General features: G+C 47.9%; 1 protein-coding gene across 7 annotated transcripts in view; it reads left to right on the forward strand.

Annotated features, from left to right (window-relative positions):
• The window catches only part of LOC145355386 (voltage-dependent calcium channel subunit alpha-2/delta-1-like), a 627,920-nt gene that overhangs the window by 450,817 nt on the left and 149,947 nt on the right, over window positions 1-27,156 (forward strand). For all 7 annotated transcript variants that reach the window (XM_080207404.1, XM_080207405.1, XM_080207407.1 and 4 more), the window contains 4 exons: window positions 7,927-8,085; window positions 8,865-8,969; window positions 25,285-25,363; window positions 25,499-25,548. In XM_080207404.1, the coding sequence (XP_080063530.1) occupies window positions 7,927-8,085; window positions 8,865-8,969; window positions 25,285-25,363; window positions 25,499-25,548 (393 nt within the window). The remainder of the gene's footprint in view (window positions 1-7,926; window positions 8,086-8,864; window positions 8,970-25,284; window positions 25,364-25,498; window positions 25,549-27,156) is intronic.

Here is a 27,156-nt window from a genome sequence, read left to right on the forward strand (position 1 = left end):
GTTCCATATTTCTGTAACTGCCTCCAGCCCCGTAACCCTGTAAGATATCACGGGCTGATCGAATTCTGCCTCTTTTAGTAGCATTGATTTTTAAAACTAACATCGGTAACTGTACCATCAGCTGCTCAAGCCCAGGCTCTGTAATTCCATTCATAAATCTCTCCACCTCCTCTTAATAAGATGTTGCTGAAAGTTACCTTTTTGACTAAGCATTAGGTTATCTTCCCTTACGGGGCTCGGTGTCAAATTATATTTATGTGCTACCGTGAAGCACTTTGGGATGCTTATTACTTTAAAGAAGCTGTATAAATGCAAGCAATTAAAGTTACTACATTGTTGTCCCTCTTCTCCCATTTGTCTGCAGGACTATATTTCCTGTACTTCAATAAATTGGATTACGATGGGTTTCTCTTCCTATTTGAAATGTTACATTCTCGTACATGCTGTCTCATTTCCACCCTATCCTTCCCACATTTAAGCTCGGTAAAGGATTGTGACTGGACACCCCAATAATATCCACAACTCAGCTCATTAAGGAAACTGCATGAAGATATTAGAGGAGGCCACCTAAAATGTTGATCAAGCTGGGATGGCTTTAAAAGGTTTCCCCTGAGTTCACTGTGCTAAGTGGAACCTAACAAATCACTGGCAAATTGCTCGATGCTGGGTCTATGCTTTGATGTGTAACACCGTGATGAATGCCTGATGCTAGTGCTGCCATCAGGGTAGTTGCAACAATCAGAGGCCAGACAGTTCCCCGCAGGGAAAGAATTGAAGTGCAAGTAAAACCACAAACCTCTGGACATGTTCCACCAGCGTTTATTAAGATTGCGGAGCAAGAAGAGATAATATTTGTAAAAAATGGAGCTGCTTGTTGTGAATTGGATTATATGCTCCTCCTGTAACCAATGTTAATGAAAAAGTGACAGTGAGCATAAATCGGGTGTCCAACATTCTTGTATGCGAACATTGGTGACCTGGGAAGTATATTTTATTGAAGCCATCAGTAATCTTTGCAGTGATGTTTGTGAATGCTGAATGCATCTTTTCCCATTAACATATCCAATATACTTCATTATAAAATCCCATATAAACAAACCTGGTATATGGTGCATTTTTCAGAGGCATTAGGGCTTTGGCAGTATTACTTTAAGATCTCCCTACAATCAAACCACTATGATTATTGGAGTTTTGCCAGTAAATTCATCCAGGGAAACGTCCTAACGCTCGATATTTATCTCTTAATATGGTTACACGTTGCAAATTGAAGAAAGCCCAATTAGGAAAAATCTGACTTTATCTATTGGAGTAAATGTTGACTATTTTGTGCACCATTGTGATATTTTTTGGATGGAAGTAAGTACACTTTGTGATGTTTCCAGATAAATTTGTCTACAGCAAATCTCATCAGTGGTAAGATCTGATACTACTGAAAAAGGAATCAGTACAGTATGAGTACAGTATCAGTACAGGGTGGCATGGAGGCACGGTGGTTAGCACTGCTGCCTTACAGCACCAAGGACCCAGGTTCGATTCCTGGCTTGGGTCACTGTCTGTTTGGAGTTTGCATGTTCTCCCCCTGGGTTTCTTCCGGGTTCCTCCCACAGTCCAAAGATGTGGGGATTAGACGGATTGGCCATGCTAAATTGCCCCTTAGTGTCAGGGGCAGTAGCTAGGGTAAATGCACAGGGTTATGCAGATAGGGCCTGGGTAGGACTTTGGTCAGTGCAGACTTGATGGGCCAAATGGCCTCCTTCAGCACTATAGATTCTATGATATGGCGATGCTGTGATTATCACGGTGCGATATTTAGCATACATGAAAAAAATAAACTAGGTATAGCAAGATAACTGCAAAATATAATTTATCACACAGTATATTAAAAAAAGTGACAGGCAGACAAACCAGCAAACAAATAAACATTTATAATGTTGTGAGATGTCACTGGTTATTTTCGAAGTTGAAACAAATCATTTGCCTGAAGGATTTTAATTGAGTTTGATTTCCAAATGTCAACCGATCTTTTCAAAATGAATCATTCTGCCCCCTGGGCACTGTTTCATTTTCTTTCAGACGGTCCCGTGTTGACAATCATCAGACTACCTGAAATATTTTGAGCAGCCAATGAATCTTCTCATGAATTCTAAACACTCATGCTATTAACTGAGCTTGGCAGACTTTACCTCAACCTCACCAGCACTTCCTGATGGAAAACACAGCTTGACTGATAGGAATCAATGCTCAAAGGTCTCTTCAGTTCACTGAAAAATCACAAAAGATATGACATAAAGACCCACATGTGTCCTCCTATCAACAATTGTGGGCCGACACGGTGGCACAGCGGGCTAGCACTGCTGCCTCACAGCACCAGGGAACTGGGTTCGATTCCAGCCTCGGGTGACTGTCGATGTGGAATTTGCACGTTCTCCCCGTGTCTGCGTGGGTTTCCTTTGAGTGCTCCGGTTTCCTCCTGCGCTCCAAAGATGTGCAGGTTAGATGGATTGGCCATGCTAAATTGCCCCTTAGTGTCATAAGATGGGTAAGTTAGGGGATTAGCGGAGTAAATATGTGGGGTTATGCGGGAATTGGGCAGGTAGGTTAACCAGGTTAAGATGCTCTGTCAGACAGGGTCGGTGCACACTCAATGGGCTGAATAGCCCACTGTCGGGATTCTATGGCTCTGACAATCCAGTATTGGTGAAGGAATAATTTTTTCTAACACATTTATAATTCCAATTTTCAATTGGAACTTGCCTCAAGTGTTTTTTTGCGGTGTCAGGCATGTAGAACCATGGAAAATCCACGATGTGGAAAGAGGCCATGTAGCCCATCAAGCCTGTACTCACCAAAAAAGAGAAAAAAGTAAAGAAGCCACTCATTTTAATCCCATTTCACAGCCCTTGGACCCATGGCCCAATCATTGGCCCCCCCAGTCATGTCTGGCCCAGCTGCTGCCACCACCACCACCTGCCCCGTCCCATCCTGCCAAGACCCCCAATCTCCCGCCACCCTCCAGCCTTGTAGGTTTCAGCACTTCAGGTATCTTCTAAATAAGAACATAAGAAATAGGAGCAGGAGTAGGCCATCTAGCCCTTCGAGCCTGCCCCGCCATTCAATAAGATCATGGCTGATCTGATAGTGGTTCAGTTCCACTTAACCACCTGCTCCCCATATCCCTTAATTCCCTTATTGATCCGAAATCTATGTACCTGTGATTTAAACACATTTAACGAGGTAGTCTCCGCTGCTTCAATGGGCAGAGAATTCCAAAGATTCACTACCGTCTGGGAGAAGAAGTTCCTCCTCAACTCTGTTCTAAATTGACTCCCCCTTATTTTGAGGCTGTGCCCTTTAGTTCTTGTTTCCTTTCTAAGTGGAAATAATCTCTCTGCCTCTACCCTGTGTAGTCCCTTCATTATCTTATATGTCTCTATAAGATCTCCCCTCAGCCTTCTAAACTCCAACAAGTACAGGCCCAATCTACTCAATCTCTCCTCATAAGCTAACCCCCTCATCTCCGGAATCAACCTGGTGAACCTTCTCTGTATTCCCTCCAAAGCCAATATATCCTTTCGCAAATAAGGGGACCAAAATTGCACAGTACTCTAGTTGCGGCCTCACCAGTACCTTGCACAACTGCAGCAAGACCTCCCTGCTTTTATACTCCATCCCTCTCGCGATAAAGGCCAACATTCCATTTGCCTTCTTGATCACCTGCAAACTGAGTGTTTTGCGATTCATGCACAAGGACCCCCAGGTTGTAATTTTTCATCATTTAAATAATAGTCCATTTTACTATTATTCCTTCCAAAGTGGATAACCTCACGTTTGAGTTGTGTTTCAGCCTCAAACACCAATTTAAGCAGTGAATTCCAGATGTCTGCCACCCAGTGGGTGAAAAGGTTTTTCCTCATGACCACGCTAATCCTTCTCTGTCAGATGAATGCCCCTGATAATTGATCCCTTAGCTAGCAGAAATAAGTATTTACTGTCTACCCTAAATGATTTCTCTATTCATGCAAGGAATGTGGGTTTTGCTGGCTAGGCCTGCATACGTTGCCCATCCCTAATTGCCTGCATATGTTCTAGATTGGTATCTTTCCTGGTACCCCACTTGCTTGTTGCTTTAAATTTGACGGTCCAGTCCTAATTAGGACTCAAAGTTGTATACGGATGTTGGAAGTTTGCAGGGGCTGATGCTGTTTGGCTGCAAGTTTGCAATGCTTTTTCTTGTAATTACAATTTCTACATTAACACCAAAGGATAACTAATACTGTCACCACCACTGAAAATCATTACAAGCAATTTTCCCAGACATACTGGCTGGAATTCTCCCAAAAGATTCCAAATGTTCATTTGGAATACTATGTGCAATTCTGGTCACCCTACTATAGAAAGGATATTATTAAACTAGAAAGAGTACAGAAAGAATTTACTAGGATGCTACTGGGACTTGTCGGTTTGATTTAGGCTGGATTGACTGGGACTTTTTTCCCTAGAGCGTAAGAGGCTTATGGGTGATATGATAGAGATCTATAAAATAATGAGGGGCACAGATCAGCCAGATCGTCAATATCTTTTCGCAAAGGTAGGAGAGTCTGAAACTAGAGGGCATAGCTTTAAGATGAGAGGGGAGAGATATAAAAGGATCTGGTGTTGCAATTTTTTCACTCAGAGAGTGGTGTCTTGAACAAGCTGCCAGAGGTGGTAGTAAAGGTGGGTACAATTTTGTCTTTTAGAAAGCATTTAGATAGTTACATGGGTAAGATGGATACCGAGGGAGATGGGCCAAATGTGGGTAACTGGGACTAGCTCAGTTATAAAAACTGGGCGACATGGACAAGTTGAGCTGAAGGTCCTGTTTCCATGCTGTTAAACCTCTATGACTTTAGGTGAATTTGCATGAAAACTGGAGTAAATCACACTGGTGTTTTCAGTGAGAGTTCAGAGAAGAATCTCCCACACTCTGTGCATTGCTGAGTGCGTGAGTGTGAATCACACTGAAATTCAGTGAGCCTATTCCTGCTGGAGAGGCTGGCAGCATAGCACTGGGTGGGCTTCTACGCATACGCTGATTTCTCAGCACTGAGATCGGTGGTCCCACACTGTCGGCCAGTCCTGCGACCCTGACATCACCGGCCATGCAACTCACCCCATGGCCAGGCCTGATCGCTGGCCCCTGACCATGTCCGGCCCAATCTCCACCCTACCCTCTCCTGCAGCCCCAACCTTCTGCCTCCTGCTCCTATCACCACCCGCACCCCCCCCAACCCCGACACCAGCTGCCATGAACCCCCCCTCCTTGCAGTCCTGATGCCCCCCCCCCAAAAAGGATGGCACCCCCACCCCAATAGCTAGCCTTGATCGCTGACCTCCCTCCCTGCCCCACCAATCCTGACTGCAGAGTGACGGTGGGAGCACTCACCCCAACCAATTGTCTCCCATGTGCCCCACCCCTTGGCATTGCCCACGAGGCAGTGCCTGGGTGCCCCCTGGCATTAGCACTTTACCCCTTTGGCAATGCCAAGGGGCCCAGGCTGGTATTGCCAAGGTGCCAGTGCCCAAGGGGCACCACCTTCCTGCCACCTGATCCTCTGCAGGGCCCCGATTGCCCCCTCTCCACTCCAGCTGGGTCGGGCCATCAGTTCCCTGAAAGTGGGGAACTATAGTAACCCGCTGGAGTGAAACATTCTGCTGGGATGGGTGGGTGGAGGCTGGGGGGTGGTGGGGGTGGGGGTGGTGAAGGATACTATCGGGCTCAGAGATTTCAGTCCCAAGCCAGCTGAACACATTTAAAATATATGGTAATGTGTATTACCATAATTTATGTGACCCCCCACTGATTTCTGGCATGGATGTGACAGCACCGGGAACCCAGTGCTGGGAGATGCTAGCGGGCCTGGGACACCCAGTGCGGATCCCGCACACCGGGCGCTGCTGGGATCTCCCAGCCAGCTGCACTAAAAGATTTTCAGGAGATCTGATTCACTGCAGTTAAAGGGAAGCTGGTAGAAGCTTAGTAGCTTTCTTACTGAACCAGTAATCCAGAGACCCAGACCAGTGCTCTGGGGCCCTGTGTTCACCACAGCTGATGACGAAATTTGAATCCGACAGAAATCAGGAATTAAAAATCTAATGTTGATCATGAAACTATTGCCAATTGTCGTAAAAACACAGCTGGTTCACTAGTGTCCTTTAGAGAGGGAAATCCGCTGTCCTCCGAGTGACTGCAGATCCATAGCAATGCAGTTGACTCTTAAATTAGAAATGGGCATTAAATGCTGGTCTGACCAGTGATGCCTACATCCCATGAATGAATAGATCAAAATAGTTAGCGAAGAAACCTGTATTTGAAGTTCCTCAGGTGTTTGAAAATATTTATTGCTAAGTGCCCAATTAGTCGGAACGGACAAGTCAAAATTTGCAGTTTACATTATCAGTGTTAAATCTGGTATTGTTCCCGGGCTGTCTCAGTGCACTGTGTAGAGACCTGGTGGAACAAAAGCCAAGGGGAAGGCCCCAGTGCCACAGCAGTCTGCAGAAAGTGGGACAGACATGTTGGCCAGAATTTTACTGACACGCTCGCCCTAGCCCAAGCGAGATTGTAAAAGAGGATCAGCTGTTGTGTAGGGATTCCTGTGTTAATAGGAGCTACAACATGTGCTAGAAATGTTGTTTTCTGTGAGAAATTGTTGTCATGGTATTTTTCAGATACATTTTGTAAAGATTTTGTTGGTGTGATTTGTTTCTATATAGTTTAGACAGGTAAAACCTGTGGCAAACATTAATGAATTGTGGTTTTATGTCCAGACTATTGGCACTTGGTGAAATGCCCGGACTCAGAAACCTTCTACATTTTAAGATTCATTCACAATATCAGTTACTGTTTCTGCACAATCTTTTTTAGTACCAAATCATTGACCTAATCTGGCAAAAAAAAAGTGTTATTTGCTGGTTTTAGGTACAGACCTGTTGTGGTCACAGATGTTCCAGCAGGTGAAAGAGTGATAAGAAGTTTTACAGTCCTCTACTAGCAAGTAAAATTCCTTTCCCATTGCCTTCTCACCCACTCCAAACTGCCTGCAGTTTTACGTGTGATGGGCAAGGCCTAAGACAGGGTCCCTGCCTGTGCCTCAAATTGAGGGCCTTAAATAATCACCACTGGAGGGCTGCTTCCTGCTTGGTTTCCATTTTGAGGCAAGTGGGAGAGTTTCAGGGGTAAGAGGGAATCCTGACAAGTTGCTCTGCTCGGGCCTGAGGTGAGAACAGCCGGGGGGGGAGGGGGTGGGGTGGGGTGGGGGGTCACCACCTTCAGTAGCTGTCTTCCCACATTGGGAACCTCTCTCCTTTGCAAAGCCTGTTTCTTGTGGTGCACCCTGCCACCCAAACTACCCCACCTCGCTGTGAAACTCTCCACACTTCGCTGATTTTTGTAAGCAGAAGAAATCTGGCCATTTTCCCCACATTGTGGGGTAAGTACCAGTGTTGCAGCTGTACTGGAACAGGTTGGCTGGGGGTGCGGCTAGTTTTACAGCACAAGTTTTCAGTACTGTGACTGGGAGGTTTTCAAAGGATACAGCAAAAGCCGTGTGCCATGTGATCAGAGGTTGCAAGCCTCGTACTAGATTTTGTGTGGGGACGAGGCACAAGTTAATTTTAAATAACTAATCAATCGCATGCATTAAAATATTGGAGAGAACAATGGCATACAGACTCATTGTTTTACATTGCATCTTACATTGTATTTTACAATGTCCATTGGAACAGTACCAGCTGAGATCAGTTAATCAGCACAAGCTCACAATTGAACCTGGGATACCTGGACTGTGTAGATCAGTCTGGATCTGGATCTGTTGAGCGTGGGACCAAGTAACTGGTTTGTGAAATGCATTTGATTGAAACCCCACTTTGTCTTCCCTATTTCAGTTCAACAATCAAGCAAATTCTGTCAGCTGCTTCAGACATCTTGTGCAAGCCAATGTGAGGAACAAGAAGGTCCTCAAAGATGCGGTGAACAAAATACAGGCGAAAGGAATCACTGACTATAAAAAAGGGTTTACGTTTGCTTTTGAGCAATTGTTAAATGTAAGTAGCATCATTTCTGCTCCCAAATGATTGCATGGATGAAACTACATCGAATTCAATTCTGAGATTATGCTAAATACTTAGTAGTCATGTTCAGTTTTAAATCCATAGAGTTGAATGCGAAGAATGCTTGATAATTTCAAATTTAGAAAAAATGAGAAAACATCAGCGTTACAATTGTGGTCTGATCAATGAGATCACCTGATGAAGGAGCAGCAATCTGAAGGCTTGTGCTACCAAATAAACTTGTTGGACTTTAACCTGATGTTGTGAGACATCTTACTGTGTTTACCCCAGTCCAATGCCGGCATCTCTGCATCATGATCAATGAGCAGTTAAGGGACAACTCAGTTCATATTCTGATCAATGCAGCAACCTAAAAACAAAATAAATTCAGATACTCCAAATAAATTGGAGTTGTATTTGAGACACTCTTATATAGAATCATACAGCAGACTTCTACGGCCTCCCTGATGTTCTCTCATCCACCCTCAACTTGTCCCATTATTGCCTATTCTCCTGGTCTATAGAGAACATGTAAATGCCTCATCCTGCCCTGCCTGCTGCCATTTTACCCTCATCAGGGGTAGACAATATCTTGGCAGATTTTACTGGGTAAGCTGGTGTTGGGCAGGAGGAGTGGGGGTGATAAGGCATCATGCAGCCCATCTTAGGCCTATTCGGACTCCAACTCCAGAGATATACAGTTAATGTTTTGAGACCAATATGACTCTTCTTTGGAACTGCTTGTATTAATGTTCCCTATTCTTCCATTGCAGTTCAATGTGTCCAGAGCTAATTGCAACAAGATAATTATGCTGTTTACGGACGGTGGTGAAGAGAGAGCCCAGGAAATCTTTACAACATATAACCAGGACAAAAAAGTAAGTGTCCATAAAAATATTGCTTTTGACAGAAAAATGCAGTGGCTATTAAAATTGATATTTACACAGTTGGGATGATTAAAACTTACCTTCGTGAATATAGCTCCCATGCAATCTGCTGTGACCCAAATAGAGGGCAATTTTTGTCTTGCTTGCAAAAGTTAACGTATTGGGACCTGATTTAAATTTTTTTGGCCAATAATTATTCAGCATATCTTAAAAACCTGAAGTGAGATATTCCCAAAATAATAATGTTGTAAACCTGCAAATGTAAACGCTTCCCTAGAGATGAATAATTTTTCTTAATTAGAAAGTGAAACAATAAATGGAGTCAGACTAATCTCTTTGCAGCATAGTTCTTTGAACTACTGTAACAATAACTCTTCAATATAATGATGCAATGTAATGAATGCATCCGTGAGTCAAATGTGTTATCGGAGATATTGGTGTTAACGTTCATAAGGACATAAGAACTAGGAGCAGGAGTAGGTAATTCAGCCCCTCGAGCCTGCTTCATCTTTTAATACGATCATGGCTGATCTCATCTCGGCCTCAACTCCACTTAACTGTTCATTCACCATAGCCCTTCAAATCCTTGTTAATTCAATCTGTCTTTCGCTGGCTCATAACTTAAATAAAAACAAGGTGCTTGGTACACATGGGCAGCATGGTGGCACAGTGGTTAGCACTGTTGCCTTTCAAAGCCAGGGATCCAGGTTCGATTCCCGGCTTGGGTCACTGTGCGGAGTTTGCACATTCTCTCTGTCTCTGCGTGGGTTTCCTCCGGGTGCTCTGGTTTCCTCCCACAGTCCAAAAGACATGCTGGTGAGATGCATTGGCCGTGCTAAGTTCTCCCTCAATGTACCTGAACAGGTGCTGGAACGTGGCGACCAGGGGATTTTCACAGTAACTTCGTTGTAAGCTTATTTATGACACTAATAAATACACCTAAACTTAACTTAATGGTAGAGTATGTAGAACAGACTTCATTGATATCTAGTGATTGTGACATTGAGACAGTGATTGACTGAACTGTGTACAGAGAGAGCAGTTTTCTGGCTTCTGTATCCTTTGAGTGATCTGAAAAACTATTGAAAACCATTCTCTTTAACACCCATATTATGCCTACATCAGAGGTATGTGTCACAACTAAGACAAACATTACCCTAGACACTAATATTACACTACAATTACCAGTGTTACTATTGCACATTTCCTTGCATAAGAACTTATATTAACATTTAGGCCAGGATTTTCCTCTATCAGCAAAGGCCGATCTCTGGAAAAAGCAGCGTTTGTCTGTGGCTTCCTCAGCCGTGTAGGACAGCATTTTGAAAAGAGAAGTTCAAGTCATGGGTTCCGTGACACATTGCTGGCAGGACGGCTTTTGATTCGTTCATCTTGCTGGTAACTTCGAAGCCATGAGCATCGGGGCACGATTTTCAAAGGCCGAGTCAGGGCAAAATGAGCAAACCAGCTCACCTGGCTACCCCACTGCCACTGCCTGGGCATCTCGCAGCACCATCTGGACACCATTTGTGCACTGCCTAGGGCTGAGCTGTCCGGGTGAGGGGAGGAGGAGCGGTGCCAGGCTAAAATTCAGACATGATTCTACTCCCTCTCAATGCTGCACTCACCTGAGCTCCCCTGGAAGCCTTCAGAACTTCAGGCTCCTTCTTCAGGTGTGTTCACAAACAAGGCATGTAGATACAAACTCAATTTACAAAATAATGGTTGGAGTGCGAGACTTTACAGGTAAGCAAGCCTTAAAGGTACAGACAATGTGAGTGGAGAGAGGATTAAGCATAGGTTAAAGAGATGTGTATTGTATCCAGACAGGACAGTTAGTGAGATTTTGCAAGCCCAGACAAGTCGTGGGTGTTACAGGTAGTGTGACATGAACCCGAGATCCCAGTTGAGACTGTCCTTGTGTGCGGAACTTGGCTATTAGTTTTTGCTCAGCAACTCTGCGTTGTAGTGTGTCAAGAAGGCTGCCTTGGAGAATGCTTACCAGAAAATCAGAGGCCGAATGCCCATGACCACTGAAGTGTTCCCTGACTGGAAGGGAACAGTCTTGCCTGGTGATTGTCGAGCAGTGTATATTCATTCGTTGTTGTAGTGTCTGCATGGTCTCCCCAATGTACCATGTCTCGGGACATCCTTTCCTGCAGCATATCAGGTAGACAATGTTGGCTGAGTTGCAAGAGTGTGTGCCGTGTACCTGGTGGATGGTATTCTCATGTGAGATGAAGGCACCCGTGTCGATGATCCAGCTCGTCTTGCAGAGATTGCTGTGGCAGGGTTGTGAAATGTCGTGGTCTTTGATCGAACCCAAGATGGGATGCAATGTCATCTTATTCACATGCGCTCCAACACGCGAGGATGTGTGCAGTATAGCAGTGACTCCAGATAATGCTTGGATCTGGTTTGTCCCTTATGTGGGGACCATGATTAAACTTAATTTGGATTGGTTTTCTGAATAGAATTGAAGTACCGTTAAAAAAGAGTGAAAGTCCTGTCAGAGTGGACACCAGCAATTGAGATTGCAGTTGAGAGGAATTTACACTCGAGGCGGATTGGGGTCCCGGGATGGCAGTGAACCAGATTACTTGTGTGAGTGCACTCTTCACTGAACATTTTCGAGGAACTGATGGGGCTGCGAGCAATCAGTGTTCACATTACTTTTTATAGGACCCTTATTCCCATCCTAAAAGGGGACTTTCATTGAATCAGGCAAGTGCTTTGGCGCTGTCGGTTGGCTCCTTGTAAAAAAAAAAGTACAGGCTGGGACCACATTTTGAGGCTGCACTGCCCCGTTAATACAAGGTGAGGCAGGAACTGGCTATCTGCAGCCCAATTTACAAATTCACTGAATGATTTAATCAGCAGGCACAGTGGCCCCTGAGAACAGGAGGACGTTCTACTGAATGACCACTAAACCATCTGTGAGTGTTGGGAAAACCTGTCTGGTTCACTAATGTTCTTTAGGGAAGGAAATCTGCCGTCCTTACCTGGTGTATCCTACATGTTTTTCTAGAGCCACAGCGTTGGCTCTGAACTGCCCTCCAGAGGCAACTAGGGATGGGAAATAAATGCTGGCCAGTCTGCGAAGCCCATGTCCCATGAATGAATGAAAGAAAGAAACGTTTTGTTACAGAGAGATGTAAAAACAATTAAAATTCACTGTTAACATTATTTTATCCTTTTACACATTCACCATGTCACAGTAGAGCATTCGTCAACTCAACGTTCTGCAACATAGAGAAAGGTATGAGGTCAAATGAACGTTATAATTTTCAGTTCACATAAAATGAGATTTCATTTATCAGTGGTGAAAGTGAAGGAGCTCAGAGCGCTGCATTCTGCTCAGTCTCTCCATCTCTAACACTGTGTGGGTTCATAGTTCTTCGTATATTGTTCAGGCTCTGGATAACTGTTGTGCTACAACCTGAGGGTCATGCTGCTGTGTGCCGAGATATAGGGCAATGAACATGAACTCCTAACTGTAGAGGACTGCTTGCAGTGTCCAGTGACATGAAACCCCAGAGAATTTCTAGTGAGAACCTGGGATTTGTGCTATTCCCTCTGAACCAAAGTGTGATGTTATGTACACATGACCCAGTAATAATGCATTGTCCTTGTGGCTGTATTTACTCACATACTCCCTTGTGAATTCCTGGAAATTAGAAAGACTCTAATGGTCCCTGGTTTCAGCTAGAAATGACAGAACAGATTTATGAGCGCAGTAACAATAGACAATACAACACATTTATCTAAATCTTTTCAGCACAAAAGGTGAAACCATTGTTTATTCCCTCTCATACAGACCTAAGGGGGTTTAATTTAAACAGTCCTGATTCCTCCCCTCTCTGTGAACAGAAGGGTGTTTTAGTTTTTTATTTCTGCCTTTTTAAGCAGTGGCATATTCCCCAATCCCCTGCTCTGGTGCGATCCAATTTTTTTATTAATAACCCACAGCAAACTCAAGATAATGTAAACTCGGAGAGGTGGTTTATTCACATGCGCTCCAACACGCTAGGATGCGTGCAGTATAGTCTCCTATTTTACTCATACATTAAAGAGGTGTGGTCAGAGAAAGGAAGGTTTAGCAGCAAAGACTGGAGAATAAAGAATTGATTTGATTCAGTCTGGAGACCAGAATCAAAGTCCAAAGGTGTATTCTTTCATAGAGTTTGGCAGGATGAAGACTGATACTGGATAATTCACATTTTCCAGTAGAGATGACTTCCACAATGAGATAGCCAAAGAGAGATGAATGAGTTTTGTAAGTGATGGTATAGAAGTTCAGATGTTCCAGCAGAAACAGTATAGATGGGGACTGGCATTCACCAGGACCGAGCTCGAGCACTTGTTCTGAGCTGTTGCTTGCTGGATGAAAGATGGCTGACTAACTGACAGTACAGCAAGCAGAGTAAGGAAGCCAATGAGGAACAGTGTGACGATGTGAACCTGTCTGTGTACGGAGCGGTGTGACGGTGCGACCCCGTCCGTGTACGGAGCGGTGTGACGGTGCGACCCCGTCCGTGTACGGAGCGGTGTGACGGTGCGACCCTGTCTGTGTACGGGGCGGTGTGACGGTGCGACCCTGTCTGTGTACGGAGCGGTGTGACGGTGCGACGACCCTGTCTATGTACGGAGCGGTGTGACGGTGTGACCCTGTCTGTGTACGGGGCGGTGTGACGGTGCGACCCTGTCTGTGTACGGAGCGGTGTGACGGTGCGACCCTGTCTGTGTACGGGGCGGTGTGACGGTGCGACCCTGTCTGTGTACGGGGCGGTGTGACGGTGCGACGACCCTGTCTGTGTACGGGGCGGTGTGACGGTGCGACCCCGTCTGTGTACGGGGCGGTGTGACGGTGTGACCCTGTCTGTGTACGGGGCGGTGTGACGGTGTGACCCTGTCTGTGTACGGGGCGGTGTGACGGTGCGACACTGTCTGTGTACGGGGCGGTGTGACGGTGCGACCCTGTCTGTGTACGGGGCGGTGTGACGGTGCGACCCTGTCTGTGTACGGGGCGGTGTGACGGTGCGACCCTGTCTGTGTACGGGGCGGTGTGACGGTGCGACCCTGTCTGTGTACGGGGCGGTGTGACGGTGCGACCCTGTCTGTGTACGGAGCGGTGTGACGGTGCGACCCTGTCTGTGTACGGGGCGGTGTGACGGTGCGACCCTGTCTGTGTACGGGGCGGTGTGACGGTGCGACCCTGTCTGTGTACGGGGCGGTGTGACGGTGCGACCCTGTCTGTGTACGGGGCGGTGTGACGGTGCGACCCTGTCTGTGTACGGGGCGGTGTGACGGTGCGACCCCGTCTGTGTACGGGGCGGTGTGACGGTGCGACCCCGTCTGTGTACGGGGCGGTGTGACGGTGCGACCCTGTCTGTGTACGGGGCGGTGTGACGGTGCGACCCCGTCTGTGTACGGGGCGGTGTGACGGTGCGACCCCGTCTGTGTACGGAGCGGTGTGACGGTGCGACCCCGTCTCTGTACGGGGCGGTGTGACGGTGCGACCCTGTCTGTGTACGGGGCGGTGTGACGGTGCGACCCTGTCTGTGTACGGAGCGGTGTGACGGTGCGACCCTGTCTGTGTACGGGGCGGTGTGACGGTGCGACCCTGTCTGTGTACGGGGCGGTGTGACGGTGCGACCCTGTCTGTGTACGGGGCGGTGTGACGGTGCGACCCTGTCTGTGTACGGAGCGGTGTGACGGTGCGACCCTGTCTGTGTACGGGGCGGTGTGACGGTGCGACCCTGTCTGTGTACGGGGCGGTGTGACGGTGCGACCCTGTCTGTGTACGGGACGGTGTGACGGTGTGACGGTGCGACCCTGTCTGTGTACGGGACGGTGTGACGGTGCGACCCTGTCTGTGTACGGGGCGGTGTGACGGTGCGACCCTGTCTGTGTACGGGGCGGTGTGACGGTGCGACCCTGTCTGTGTACGGGGCGGTGTGACGGTGCGACCCTGTCTGTGTACGGAGCGGTGTGACGGTGCGACCCTGTCTGTGTACGGGGCGGTGTGACGGTGCGACCCTGTCTGTGTACGGGGCGGTGTGACGGTGCGACCCCGTCTGTGTACGGGGCGGTGTGACGGTGCGACCCCGTCTGTGTACGGGGCGGTGTGACGGTGCGACCCCGTCTGTGTACGGGGCGGTGTGACGGTGCGACCCCGTCTGTGTACGGGGCGGTGTGACGGTGCGACCCCGTCTGTGTACGGGGCGGTGTGACGGTGCGACCCCGTCTGTGTACGGGGCGGTGTGACGGTGCGACCCCGTCTGTGTACGGGGCGGTGTGACGGTGCGACCCCGTCTGTGTACGGAGCGGTGTGACCCCGTCTGTGTACGGTGCGGTGTGACGGTGCGACCCTGTCTGTGTACGGGGCGGTGTGACGGTGCGACCCTGTCTGTGTACGGGGCGGTGTGACGGTGCGACCCTGTCTGTGTACGGGGCGGTGTGACGGTGCGACCCTGTCTGTGTACGGGGCGGTGTGACGGTGCGACCCTGTCTGTGTACGGAGCGGTGTGACGGTGCGACCCTGTCTGTGTACGGGGCGGTGTGACGGTGCGACCCTGTCTGTGTACGGGGCGGTGTGACGGTGCGACCCTGTCTGTGTACGGGGCGGTGTGACGGTGCGACCCTGTCTGTGTACGGGGCGGTGTGACGGAGCGGTGTGACGGTGCGACCCCGTCTGTGTACGGGGCGGTGTGACGGTGCGACCCCGTCTGTGTACGGGGCGGTGTGACGGTGCGACCCCGTCTGTGTACGGGGCGGTGTGTCGGTGCCACCCTGTCTGTGTACGGGGCGGTGTGACGGTGCGACCCTGTCTGTGTACGGGGCGGTGTGACGGTGCGACCCTGTCTGTGTACGGGGCGGTGTGACGGTGCGACCCTGTCTGTGTACGGGGCGGTGTGACGGTGCGACCCTGTCTGTGTACGGGGCGGTGTGACGGTGCGACCCTGTCTGTGTACGGGGCGGTGTGACGGTGCGACCCTGTCTGTGTACGGGGCGGTGTGACGGTGCGACCCTGTCTGTGTACGGGGCGGTGTGACGGTGCGACCCTGTCTGTGTACGGAGCGGTGTGACGGTGCGACCCTGTCTGTGTACGGGGCGGTGTGACGGTGCGACCCCGTCTGTGTACGGGGCGGTGTGACGGTGCGACCCCGTCTGTGTACGGGGCGGTGTGACGGTGCGACCCCGTCTGTGTACGGAGCGGTGTGACGGTGCGACCCTGTCTGTGTACGGGGCGGTGTGACGGTGCGACCCTGTCTGTGTACGGGGCGGTGTGACGGTGCGACCCTGTCTGTGTACGGAGCGGTGTGACGGTGCGACCCTGTCTGTGTACGGGGCGGTGTGACGGTGCGACCCTGTCTGTGTACGGAGCGGTGTGACGGTGCGACCCTGTCTGTGTACGGGGCGGTGTGACGGTGCGACCCTGTCTGTGTACGGGGCGGTCTGACGGTGCGACCCTGTCTGTGTACGGGGCGGTGTGACGGTGCGACCCTGTCTGTGTACGGGGCGGTCTGACGGTGCGACCCTGTCTGTGTACGGGGCGGTGTGACGGTGCGACCCTGTCTGTGTACGGGGCGGTGTGACGGAGCGGTGTGACGGTGCGACCCCGTCTGTGTACGGGGCGGTGTGACGGTGCGACCCCGTCTGTGTACGGGGCGGTGTGACGGTGCGACCCCGTCTCTGTACGGGGCGGTGTGACGGTGCGACCCTGTCTGTGTACGGAGCGGTGTGACGGTGCGACCCCGTCTCTGTACGGAGCGGTGTGACGGTGCGACCCTGTCTGTGTACGGAGCGGTGTGACGGTGCGACCCTGTCTGTGTACGGGGCGGTGTGACGGTGCAACGACCCTGTCTGTGTACGGGGCGGTGTGACGGTGCGACCCTGTCTGTGTACGGGGCGGTGGGACGGAGTGACCCTGTCTGTGTACGGGGCGGTGTGACGGTGTGACCCTGTCTGTGTACGGGGCGGTGTGACGGTGCGACCCTGTCTGTGTACGGGGCGGTGTGACGGTGCGACGACCCTGTCTGTGTACGGGGCGGTGTGACGGTGCGACCCTGTCTGTGTACGGAGCGGTGTGACGGTGCGACCCTGTCTGTGTACGGAGCGGTGTGACGGTGCGACCCTGTCTGTGTAAGGGGCGGTTTGACGGTGCGACCCTGTCTGTGTACGGGGCGGTGTGACGGTGCGACCCTGTCTGTGTACGGGGCGGTGTGACGGTGCGACCCTGTCTGTGTACGGGGCGGTGTGACGGTGCGACGACCCTGTCTGTGTACGGGGCGGTGTGACGGTGCGACCCTGTCTGTGTACGGGGCAGTGTGACGGTGCGACCCTGTCTGTGTACGGGGCGGTGTGACGGTGCGACCCTGTCTGTGTACGGAGCGGTGTGACGGTGCGACCCTGTCTGTGTACGGGGCGGTGTGACGGTGCGACCCTGTCTGTGTACGGAGCGGTGTGACGGTGTGACCCTGTCTGTGTACGGGGCGGTGTGACGGTGCGACCCTGTCTGTGTACGGGGTGGTGGGGCGGTGTGACGGTGTGACCCTGTCTGTGTACGGGGCGGTGTGACGGTGCGACCCTGTCTGTGTACGGGGCGGTGTGACGGTGCGACCCTGTCTGTGTACGGGGCGGTGTGACGGTGCGACCCTGTCTGTGTACGGGGCGGTGTGACGGTGTGACCCTGTCTGTGTACGGGGCGGTGTGACGGTGTGACCCTGTCTGTGTACGGGGCGGTGTGACGGTGCGACCCCGTCTCTGTACGGGGCGGTGTGACGGTGCGACCCTGTCTGTGTACGGGGCGGTGTGACGGTGTGACCCTGTCTGTGTACGGGGCGGTGTGACGGTGCGACCCTGTCTGTGTACGGGGCGGTGTGACGGTGCGACCCCGTCTCTGTACGGGGCGGTGTGACGGTGCGACCCTGTCTGTGTACGGGGCGGTGTGACGGTGCGACCCCGTCTCTGTACGGGGCGGTGTGACGGTGCGTCCCTGGCTGTGTACGGGGCGGTGTGACGGTGCGACCCTGTCTGTGTACGGGGCGGTGTGATGGTGCGACCCTGTCTGTGTACGAGGCGGTGTGACGGTGCGACCCTGTCTGTGTACGGGGCGGTGTGACGGTGCGACCCTGTCTGTGTACGGGGCGGTGTGACGGTGCGACCCTGTCTGTGTACGGGGCGGTGTGACGGTGCGACCCTGTCTGTGTACGGGGCGGTGTGACGGTGCGACCCTGTCTGTGTACGGGGCGGTGTGACGGTGCGACCCTGTCTGTTTACGGGGCGGTGTGACGGTGCGACCCTGTCTGTGTACGGGGCGGTGTGACGGTGCGACCCCGTCTCTGTACGGGGCGGTGTGACGGTGCGACCCTGGCTGTGTACGGGGCGGTGTGACGGTGCGACCCTGTCTGTGTACGGGGCGGTGTGATGGTGCGACCCTGTCTGTGTACGGGGCGGTGTGATGGTGCGACCCTGTGTGTGTACGGGGCGGTGTGACGGTGCGACCCTGTCTGTGTACGGGGCGGTGTGACGGTGTGACCCTGTCTGTGTACGGGGCGGTGTGACGGTGCGACCCTGTCTGTGTACGGGGCGGTGTGACGGTGCGACCCTGTCTTTGTACGGGGCGGTGTGACGGTGTGACCCTGTCTGTGTACGGAGCAGTGTGACGGTGCGACCCCGTCTCTGTACGGGGCGGTGTGACGGTGCGACCCTGTCTGTGTACGGGGCGGTGTGACGGTGCGACCCTGTCTGTGTACGGGGCGGTGTGATGGTGCGACACTGTCTTTCGTCGGCAGTTACAATTTATCCACTTACTTTAATGTTTCCTTGAACTTGCATCGAATGCGAGGTACTGCCAGCTGCCCTTGTGTCCCAGCTGATTATCTTAATTTGACCAATTTTAGGTGTGCTGAAGAGCTTTCTCCTACTTTTGCTTAGTGATAATGACTTGAAAGTGAGAATTGGGGATTGCTATGAAGGAAGCCCTCAAAGCAGAGCAGCTAACAGTGAAAACTTTCTCAGTGTTAGCAAATACACATTGGGTGAATCAACACCACTTCAAACTTACTTATTCCATTTGCAAATTTAGTTAATTTTAAGCCATCAACCATTGTGCTTTGTTGCATTCATCCACTGCGATTCTGGAGGAGAATGGACACACACTGGCTTTTTTGATCTGTAAGTGTAAAACTAAGTGTCTTTGTCTAAAATAACAAGGCCTTATCAGTTCTATGAACTGCTGTAGCTATTCCCAGACACACAGTGATGTTGTCTTTGTTCTTTTATTGTGATTGTATACAATGTCTTTTGGATCTAGACCCATTGAGCATGAACTCTCTAAACTGGCAGCCAAGGACTCTTCCAGTAACTAAATTTTTCGGAGAATATTGTGTGACATAGCTTGTTTTAGGCCTGCAAGTAACTGGAAGTTTGATGTGGTCTTTGCTGTTGATATTAGATGTGGAAAAAACAAACATTGCCACATTGCCACATGGCCACTGTTACTGTAACTTAGACTGAGAGCCACCAACAGTATTATATTCATATGATTCTTGCAATACGCAGCAGGTCTGGCAGTATCTGTGGAAAGAGAAACAGAATTGATGTTCCACTCAATGATCTTTCATCGAAAATGGGAAAACTAATAGGTTTTAGGCAAGATGAGAACGGAGGAAGAGCAATAGGGATGAAATAGGAGGGGTAATCAATGAAATTGAAGATAGGGATGCAGAGATAAAGGAAGTTCTACTGGGACATGTAAAGAAAGAAGGCAGAACGAGAGCAAAAACGAGTAAAACTGAAACCTGCAAAGATCAGGGAAGCAAAATTGATGCAAATTACGTTTTGAAATTGTTGAACATAGTGATGTGTCCAGCAGCCTGTGAAATGCCTAAAGATGAGAGAGCCATACTCAGTGGAAGCCAGGGCTTTGCCTGATAGCAAAGTAAAAACAAAATGCCACTGATGCTGAAGGTCCATAACTCTTTGAAGAAGAATCAAATTCAACCTGGAACGTTAACTCTCCACAGATGCTCCCAGACCTGCTGAGGTTTTCCAGTCCTTTCTGTTTTTGTTTCTGGTTTAGATGTCTGGGCTGACGTCTCACATCTGGATGATGTGGATGATTTTGCCACACACACACACACACACACACACACACACACACACACACACACACACACACACACACACTGTAATGTGGGGTGAGTGAGAACATGGAATCCCTTCTTATCATCCTGTTGGCTTGTATAAAGCTGCTTGCAGGAAGTGAGGATACATTGATATTGGAAGAGGCACAGTAATAGTGACAAAGACAAGGGTGTTTGAGATTCAGCAGTGAGTGTGGGACTAAGTTTAAAAACCTGACACAGTCCTGTCCCCTTTCAGTGCATCAGTTTCAAACTGTAGGTCCTACTCCACAAGCTAATCCCTTCATACTGCTACAGTTTTCTTCAGTCCTATGTTCCTGCACCTCGTCTAATGACTCTGCCTCCTTTGCTTCTTCTCCCTTTCTTTGCTCCACCTCCAGCTGTAAAGGTTTCCTCTAGCTCAACTTCACACACTCTGCCATACTCTTCGTAAGCACTCTGAGATGTGGGCTGGAACTCTCTGGCTGTTCATAAACCGCCAACGCTGCCAGCGAGGATGGAGAATTTGGTACTCAGCCAAATCTCCCTTCACTGTAGCGGGATTGGAGAATCCCAGCTGTGGGTGAGATTGGAGAATCCGGCCTGTATTCTTTCTATCCTGTTTTCTCTGAAAGGGGATAGTGGCATTGGCCCAACATCCATGTTCTGGTGTGTATTTTAGCTAATTTCAGGAATTGCCATGAGAAACCACCTGCGATTAAACATATTCCTGGAGGATTCATCAAATGACTTACTCCCACACTCCAGCCATTAGTTGGCCAATATGTGCATCCTCATGATATGCTGCCTTCCTATCTGAATTGAAAAGCAAAAAGACTCATTATCCAATTGGATGATACTTAACTATCAGCTAAACAGCCTTTTATTTCCAATTTTCAATACTTTTAAACTTCGTAAAGAGGAGTATTCAAAGAAAAAGACAAAAGAAAACAACCTTTTAAAAAATATTCCAAAGATTTTTCTCCAGGGTCACACACAGCTGTATCCTGGAGATGGGTTGGCAACCCTAATTGCTCCAAGCATAGCCTAGCAACAAAGCAGGTCAGATGTGGGGCAGAATTTTTCCGTGGGAACTGTAACAGGTGTGCGTGGACCATGGGAAGGTCTGTTGACCTTGGGTAGAATTTTCCAGCCTTGGGGTGACCGTGGCTAGAAAATCTTGCCCCGTGGGGTTTGTTGAATGACCTGAATGAGTTGATTGTACATGCCTTGTACAGAATGTATTGTCCATCGTACTTCAGACATCATCCTTGCACTTAATATATGCAGCCTTTCTACATACATGCACCTGATTAGCTCAAATTTGATATTCACAGAACAAAAACAAAACCATAATTAAAATGGGCTATAAATAAGGAGGACTCGACAGATAAGTTTCCATTGACAGAATGCTTGGAAACTCGTCAATCCAGAAGGTGAAATCAAAGAAGAATGAGGGGAGATCTCATTGAGACGTATAAGATGATGAATGGGATGGATAGGATAGAGGTGGAGAGACTCTTCCCGCTCAAAAAAGACAGTAGGACTAGGGGGCACAGCCTCAAGATAAAGGGGAGGCGGTTTAGAACGGAGTTGAGGAGGAACTTCTTCACTCAAAGGGTGGTGAATCTCTGGAATTCTCTGCCCGTTGAAGTGGTGGAGGCTGCCTCGCTAAATATTTTTAAGAAGCGGGTTGATGGGTTTTTGATAAGAGAAGGGATTAAGGGTTATGGGGAGAGGGCGGGAAAGTGGAACTGAGCCACGACAGATCAGCCATGATCTTATTGAATGGCGGGGCAGGCTCGAAGGGCTAGATGGCCTACTCCTGCTCCTATTTCTTATGTTCTTATGTTCTTATGTAACCCTACCACCAAAATAAGGAAGCAGCAGAATCAATGAAACAATAATCTTCCCAGCCTCTCACTTTTATTTATATTTTGTCACAGGAGTCCCTTAGGATACTGTCCTTGGCCCAACTATACTCAGCTGCTTCATTAACAACCTTCCCTCAGTCACAAGTGGGAATACTCGCTGATGAGTGTGCAATGTTCAGTACCATTCGCGACGACTCAAGATGCTGAGACAGTTCATGTTCAATTGCAACAAGATCTGGACAATATCCAGGCTTGAGCTGACAGGTGGCATTTCTCTGTCATGGCTTTGTTAGAATAATTTTTCTTGGTCAGTGATGTTATCAATGGATGGGTACCTAACGGAAGTCAGGATTTATACGCACATGCTCATGTTTTGGACAAATTAGTGCTTTCAGGTGGTGTTTCTCTGCCAATCTTTTTCCTCTTCCCTTTCACCACCTTTCCAATTACACCTGCATTACATTATTACTCAGACTGAACAGGGTGTTCTTGGTAAAGGAACAACCATGATTTCCATATTAAAAGATTCAACTGTTTGAGAATGGATAAAAAGGGATGGGTAACAAATGAGGTTATGCTTTCCATGAAAAAATAGCACTGCAAAATCAAAGAATGGAAGGACTGGCTTTTACCTTTGACTTTTTCTTCAGTTCTTTTCCCAAAGACAGGTCTGACTTTGAGCATCTTGAGCTCTACCATCGGTGCGGCAAGTCCCAAATCACACTCCACCCCGTGCCGTTGGCATCAACCTGATCCACACCAGCCAACTGAGCCGATCAACCTCACAGTCCATGTTGTTGGGGCAACATATTGTCACATTGTAGCTTCCCACAACAGGTTATGATTCTATAGACTGTGGACCAAGTGCTGATAAATGAGGTTAGGTGGGAGGTCAGGTGTTTCTTATGTGTTGTTGCAGAATTGATGGGCCAAAGGGCCTCTTCTGCACTGTATGATTCTAATGGAAAGTCCTGTTTGAAGTTCCAATTTTCTTTCCATCATGTGGCTGACCAGGGATCGCTCCCAATCGTACCGCCTGCAATTGGTACATGTTGGAAGGATTTTGCAAATAGATAGTCTGTTTGACTGTGTTACGAACATAACATTTTTTGGCTATCAAGTCCAGGACAGGTACTTGAACCTGGAGACGCTGTCACAAAAGCAGGGACACTATGCAAAACAATACAAGACCTTCACATATCTCCACTTATACTAGTGTATTCACCTGATAAACCAATAAAAGTCACAATGTTATAAATTACATTTCCTTCTGTTCTGATTTGTTTCAAAAGTTTCAATTTGCTTTCAATAAACCTGAAGCAGCCAGCATAATAAAGCACCAATGTTCAAAGTGTAGCACAAGATCTTGTGGGAAGAAGGAAAGATTGTGCATTTAGATCGCACTTCTCATGCTCTCAGGAGATCCTTGCAGCCAATTAAGTGTTTTTTGAAGTGTGGGCATGATTGAACTGTAGGAACAAACGGTAGCCAATTTGTGCACGGCAAGGTTCCAGCATTAACCAAATGACCACAAAATCTGTTTCAGTGATCATAAAATCATAGAATGCCTATAGTGCAGAATGAGGCCACTTGCTCATCAAGTCTGTACTGGCCACAATTCCATCCAGGCCCTATCCCCATAACCCACATATTTACCCTGCTAGTTCCCTGACACTAAGGGGCAATTTAGCATGGCCAATCAACTAACCTACACATCTTTGGACTGTGGGAGGAAACTGGAGCACCTGGAGGAAACCCATGCAGACCCAGGGAGAATGTGCAAACTCCACACAGACAGTGACCCAAGCTGGGAATTGAACCCAGGTCCCTGGCACCGTGAGGCAACTGTGCGAACCACTGTGCCACCCCAATTTGTGTCTGTGGATTTTCAGAAGGTTTTGATAAAGTACCACGTAACAGATTTCTGAACAGAAATGAAGCCCGTGGGCTTAAAGTAACAGCAGCAGCATGGATACCAGATTGACAAAAAGCAGAGTAGTAATGAGTGATTGTTTGTTGAATTGGAAGTAAGTATACAGTGGTGTTCCCTCAGGATTGGTTTTGACACTACTGAGCCAGAATTCTCCGGTAGTTCACACCAGCGGGATTCTCCCATCCTGCTGCAGTGAGCAGAAATTTGGCCAAGCACAAATTCTCAGTCCTCTTTGGCAATGGGCCATGAACAGACAGAGAATTCTGACCCTGATCTTGTTGATATATATTATTGACCTGGACATGGCTTGATAGGGTAGAATTTCAAAGTCTGTGGATGTCACTTAACTTGGAAATGCAGTTAACAAGAAGGATGGTGGTAGCAGATTTTAGGAGGACGTAGACTGCTGTGATGGGCAAACATTCAGTGAATGAAATTTAATGCAGAGAAATATGAAGCAATGTATTTTTGAAAGAATAATGAGGACAAGCAATATCAACTAAGCAATATAATTTTATAGGGAGCTCAGGAATAGAGAGACCTGAAGATCATATACACAAATCTTCGAAGGTGGCAGGGTAGGTCAATACGGCAGTTAAAAACAAAAGTATGGGTTGTTGCTTTTAGAAAGAGTGCAAAGGCAAGGAAGTGATTGTAGACCCCTGGTTAGGTTTCACCTGGAGTATTGTGTCCTATCCTGGATGCCACACTTCAAAGCCTTGACAGCTTTCTTAAAACAGAGTACAGAGTTTTATTAGAACTGGAGCAGAGATTAGGCCTTTTGGTTGGGTGGCAAGACTTGAGAAGCTGGGCTTGTTATCCTTAGAGTAGAAAACAGTAAAGGAAAATTTAACAGTGAAGTTTAAAATTGAGGGGTTTTTACAGAACAGATGGGGTGAAGTTGTTTCTACTGGCTTGAGAGTCAGAGGACACAAGTTGGGTTTTCGAAGGGCCAAATAGCTTTCTTCTGCTCTTATCTTCTATGTTTCTATGTTTAAAATAATTGGCAAAAAACATGTCAGGGAAATGAGAATTTTTGAATGCAATCAGTTGCAGTAATCTTGAATAAGAAGCCTGCAAAGGGGTTGGCAGCAAATCGGTATTAACTTTGAAAAGGAAATTTAATATAAACTTAAAAAGGAGACCAGTTGAAGGACTATAGGGAAATAGTAGGTGAAAGTGCTTTCAATGTGTTGCCACACACACATGGGACTGATGGCCTTCTTCCGTGGTTGTATTGTATAACCACACTACAAATACATACTGTAGCATAATACCAAATGCATTAATAGCTCAATGAAGATTTCCGCACTTATAAAATAATGTATTAAGCTAATACTAAAACTAATAGTAAAATCTTTTCATTTTAGGTACGAGTATTTACCTTTTCAGTTGGTCAACATAACTATGATAAAGGACCATTGCAATGGATGGCCTGCACCAACAAAGGTAATTGATGACTTGTCCTTCATTGTTATAACATATCGAAAGAATTGTCGACAATTTTGAATTGTTCCACTTCCACATTTTCAATTTATAATAAATTATTCTGAACACATTAAATATTTTCTTTTTATATTTTAGGCTACTTTTTTGAAATTCCCTCCATTGGAGCAATACGTATTAATACACAGGTAATAATATTGTATCATAATATTGCTTTTATAATAATATTGTAGTTTAATTTACTAGATTCAAAAAATCAATTTACCAAATAGCTGTGCTATGAATTTTAAAAAATATTGAGGGACAGATTGAATAATAGATCATTTGTTGGCAAATACTTGGAAATTTAAAAATGTTTCTGTGATAGAGACCTCAAATAACGAACTATTTGATTGGAGACATTGTACTGCACCAAAAGCTGTTCATTGTCAATAATATAGTTTACCTTTATCTTTCACACTCCTGTTGACATCAATCTAATGTATTTTGAGAGACTTTTGTGTCTTCAGTGCAATGGATACCACTTTGGTACTAAAATGCCATCTGTGCCACACTTGCCAACATCTGGCTTAGGCCGTGCCTGTGCCATTTTGGGTAGGTTGTTGGGAACGTGTACTGGAAGACATACCAATCTAACAGTGTCATTTTCCACCTCAATGCTCCAGCTAACTTCTCTAAAATTCACACAGGTGGACATGTGTTCAGCAACAGCCCCACCAGCTATATTTAAACGGATCATCAATCACCTCTTGTTGGACACTGATTTTCATTGATTGTTGCAGAGTTGCTCCAAATATGTGGAGTTTAAAACTGCTATTTAAAGTTGCTGAAGGTTACAGGGAGGGACATGGCAAGCGACAGACTCTGTTGTTGCAGCTTCATAGGTTCTGCTCTGACTACTTGTTCCCCATCTCAGGTGCAGTGGATTTGATCTCTTTTGGGCTGTGGTTTGACTAGGAGAACAAGCAGAAGTGACCCAGTGGGGAACAATCATGAAAGGGCAGAGGTTTATCATCTCATCCAAAAGACAGCATTTCTGACAGTGCTGCACTCCCTCAGTACAGTGCTAATGTTTCAGCATTGATTTTTGTGTTCAAATTGGACGTGAACCTTCAACCTTCTGACTTGGATGCTAGAGTGTGGCAACCAATCATATTGCTTTAATGTCATGTCATTTACATTGCATATTCTTTCCAATGTAGATCTAGGGTTGTTGGGACCTGAAGTGAAATTCGACAAAAGTGCTGCCAACACAACCACATTTAAGGGAGGGGGCAGGGTTTTGAGTTGAAGACCTTATCCATCCAGCACCTTCTAGGAGAAGGTGAGCGGCACGGTGCCACAGTGGTTAGCACTGCTGCCTCTCAGTGCCAGGGACACAAGGTTCAATTCCAGCCTTGAGTCACTGTCTGTGTGGAGTTTGTACCTTCTCCTCGTGTCTGCATGGGTGTCCTCCGAATGCGTCAGTTTCCTCCCACAGTCCAAAGATGTGCAGGGAAGGCGGATTGGTCATGGCAAATTGTCCCTTGGTGTCAGGGAGATTAGCAGGGTAAATACATGGGATTGCTGTTGCGGAGGCTTGATGGGCCAAATGGCTTCCTTCTGCACTGTAGGGATCTAAGGAGCTTGCTCCTCCATTAAATGCAACAAAGAACTGTTTGTGCAGCATCTCTATTTTGTTCACAAGGAGCTTTGTGAAAACTGTCACTTGTTGTAGGTGTGTTGCAGTCTCAGCAGAATAAGAATGGTATTGTCACTGGCCGTGCGGGTGACCAAGGCCATGAATTTATTTTGCC

This window comes from Carcharhinus amblyrhynchos, chromosome 19 (assembly GCF_965287045.1).
Source record: "Carcharhinus amblyrhynchos chromosome 19, sCarAmb.v2.hapA, whole genome shotgun sequence".
Classification (NCBI taxonomy): Eukaryota; Metazoa; Chordata; class Chondrichthyes; order Carcharhiniformes; family Carcharhinidae; genus Carcharhinus; species Carcharhinus amblyrhynchos.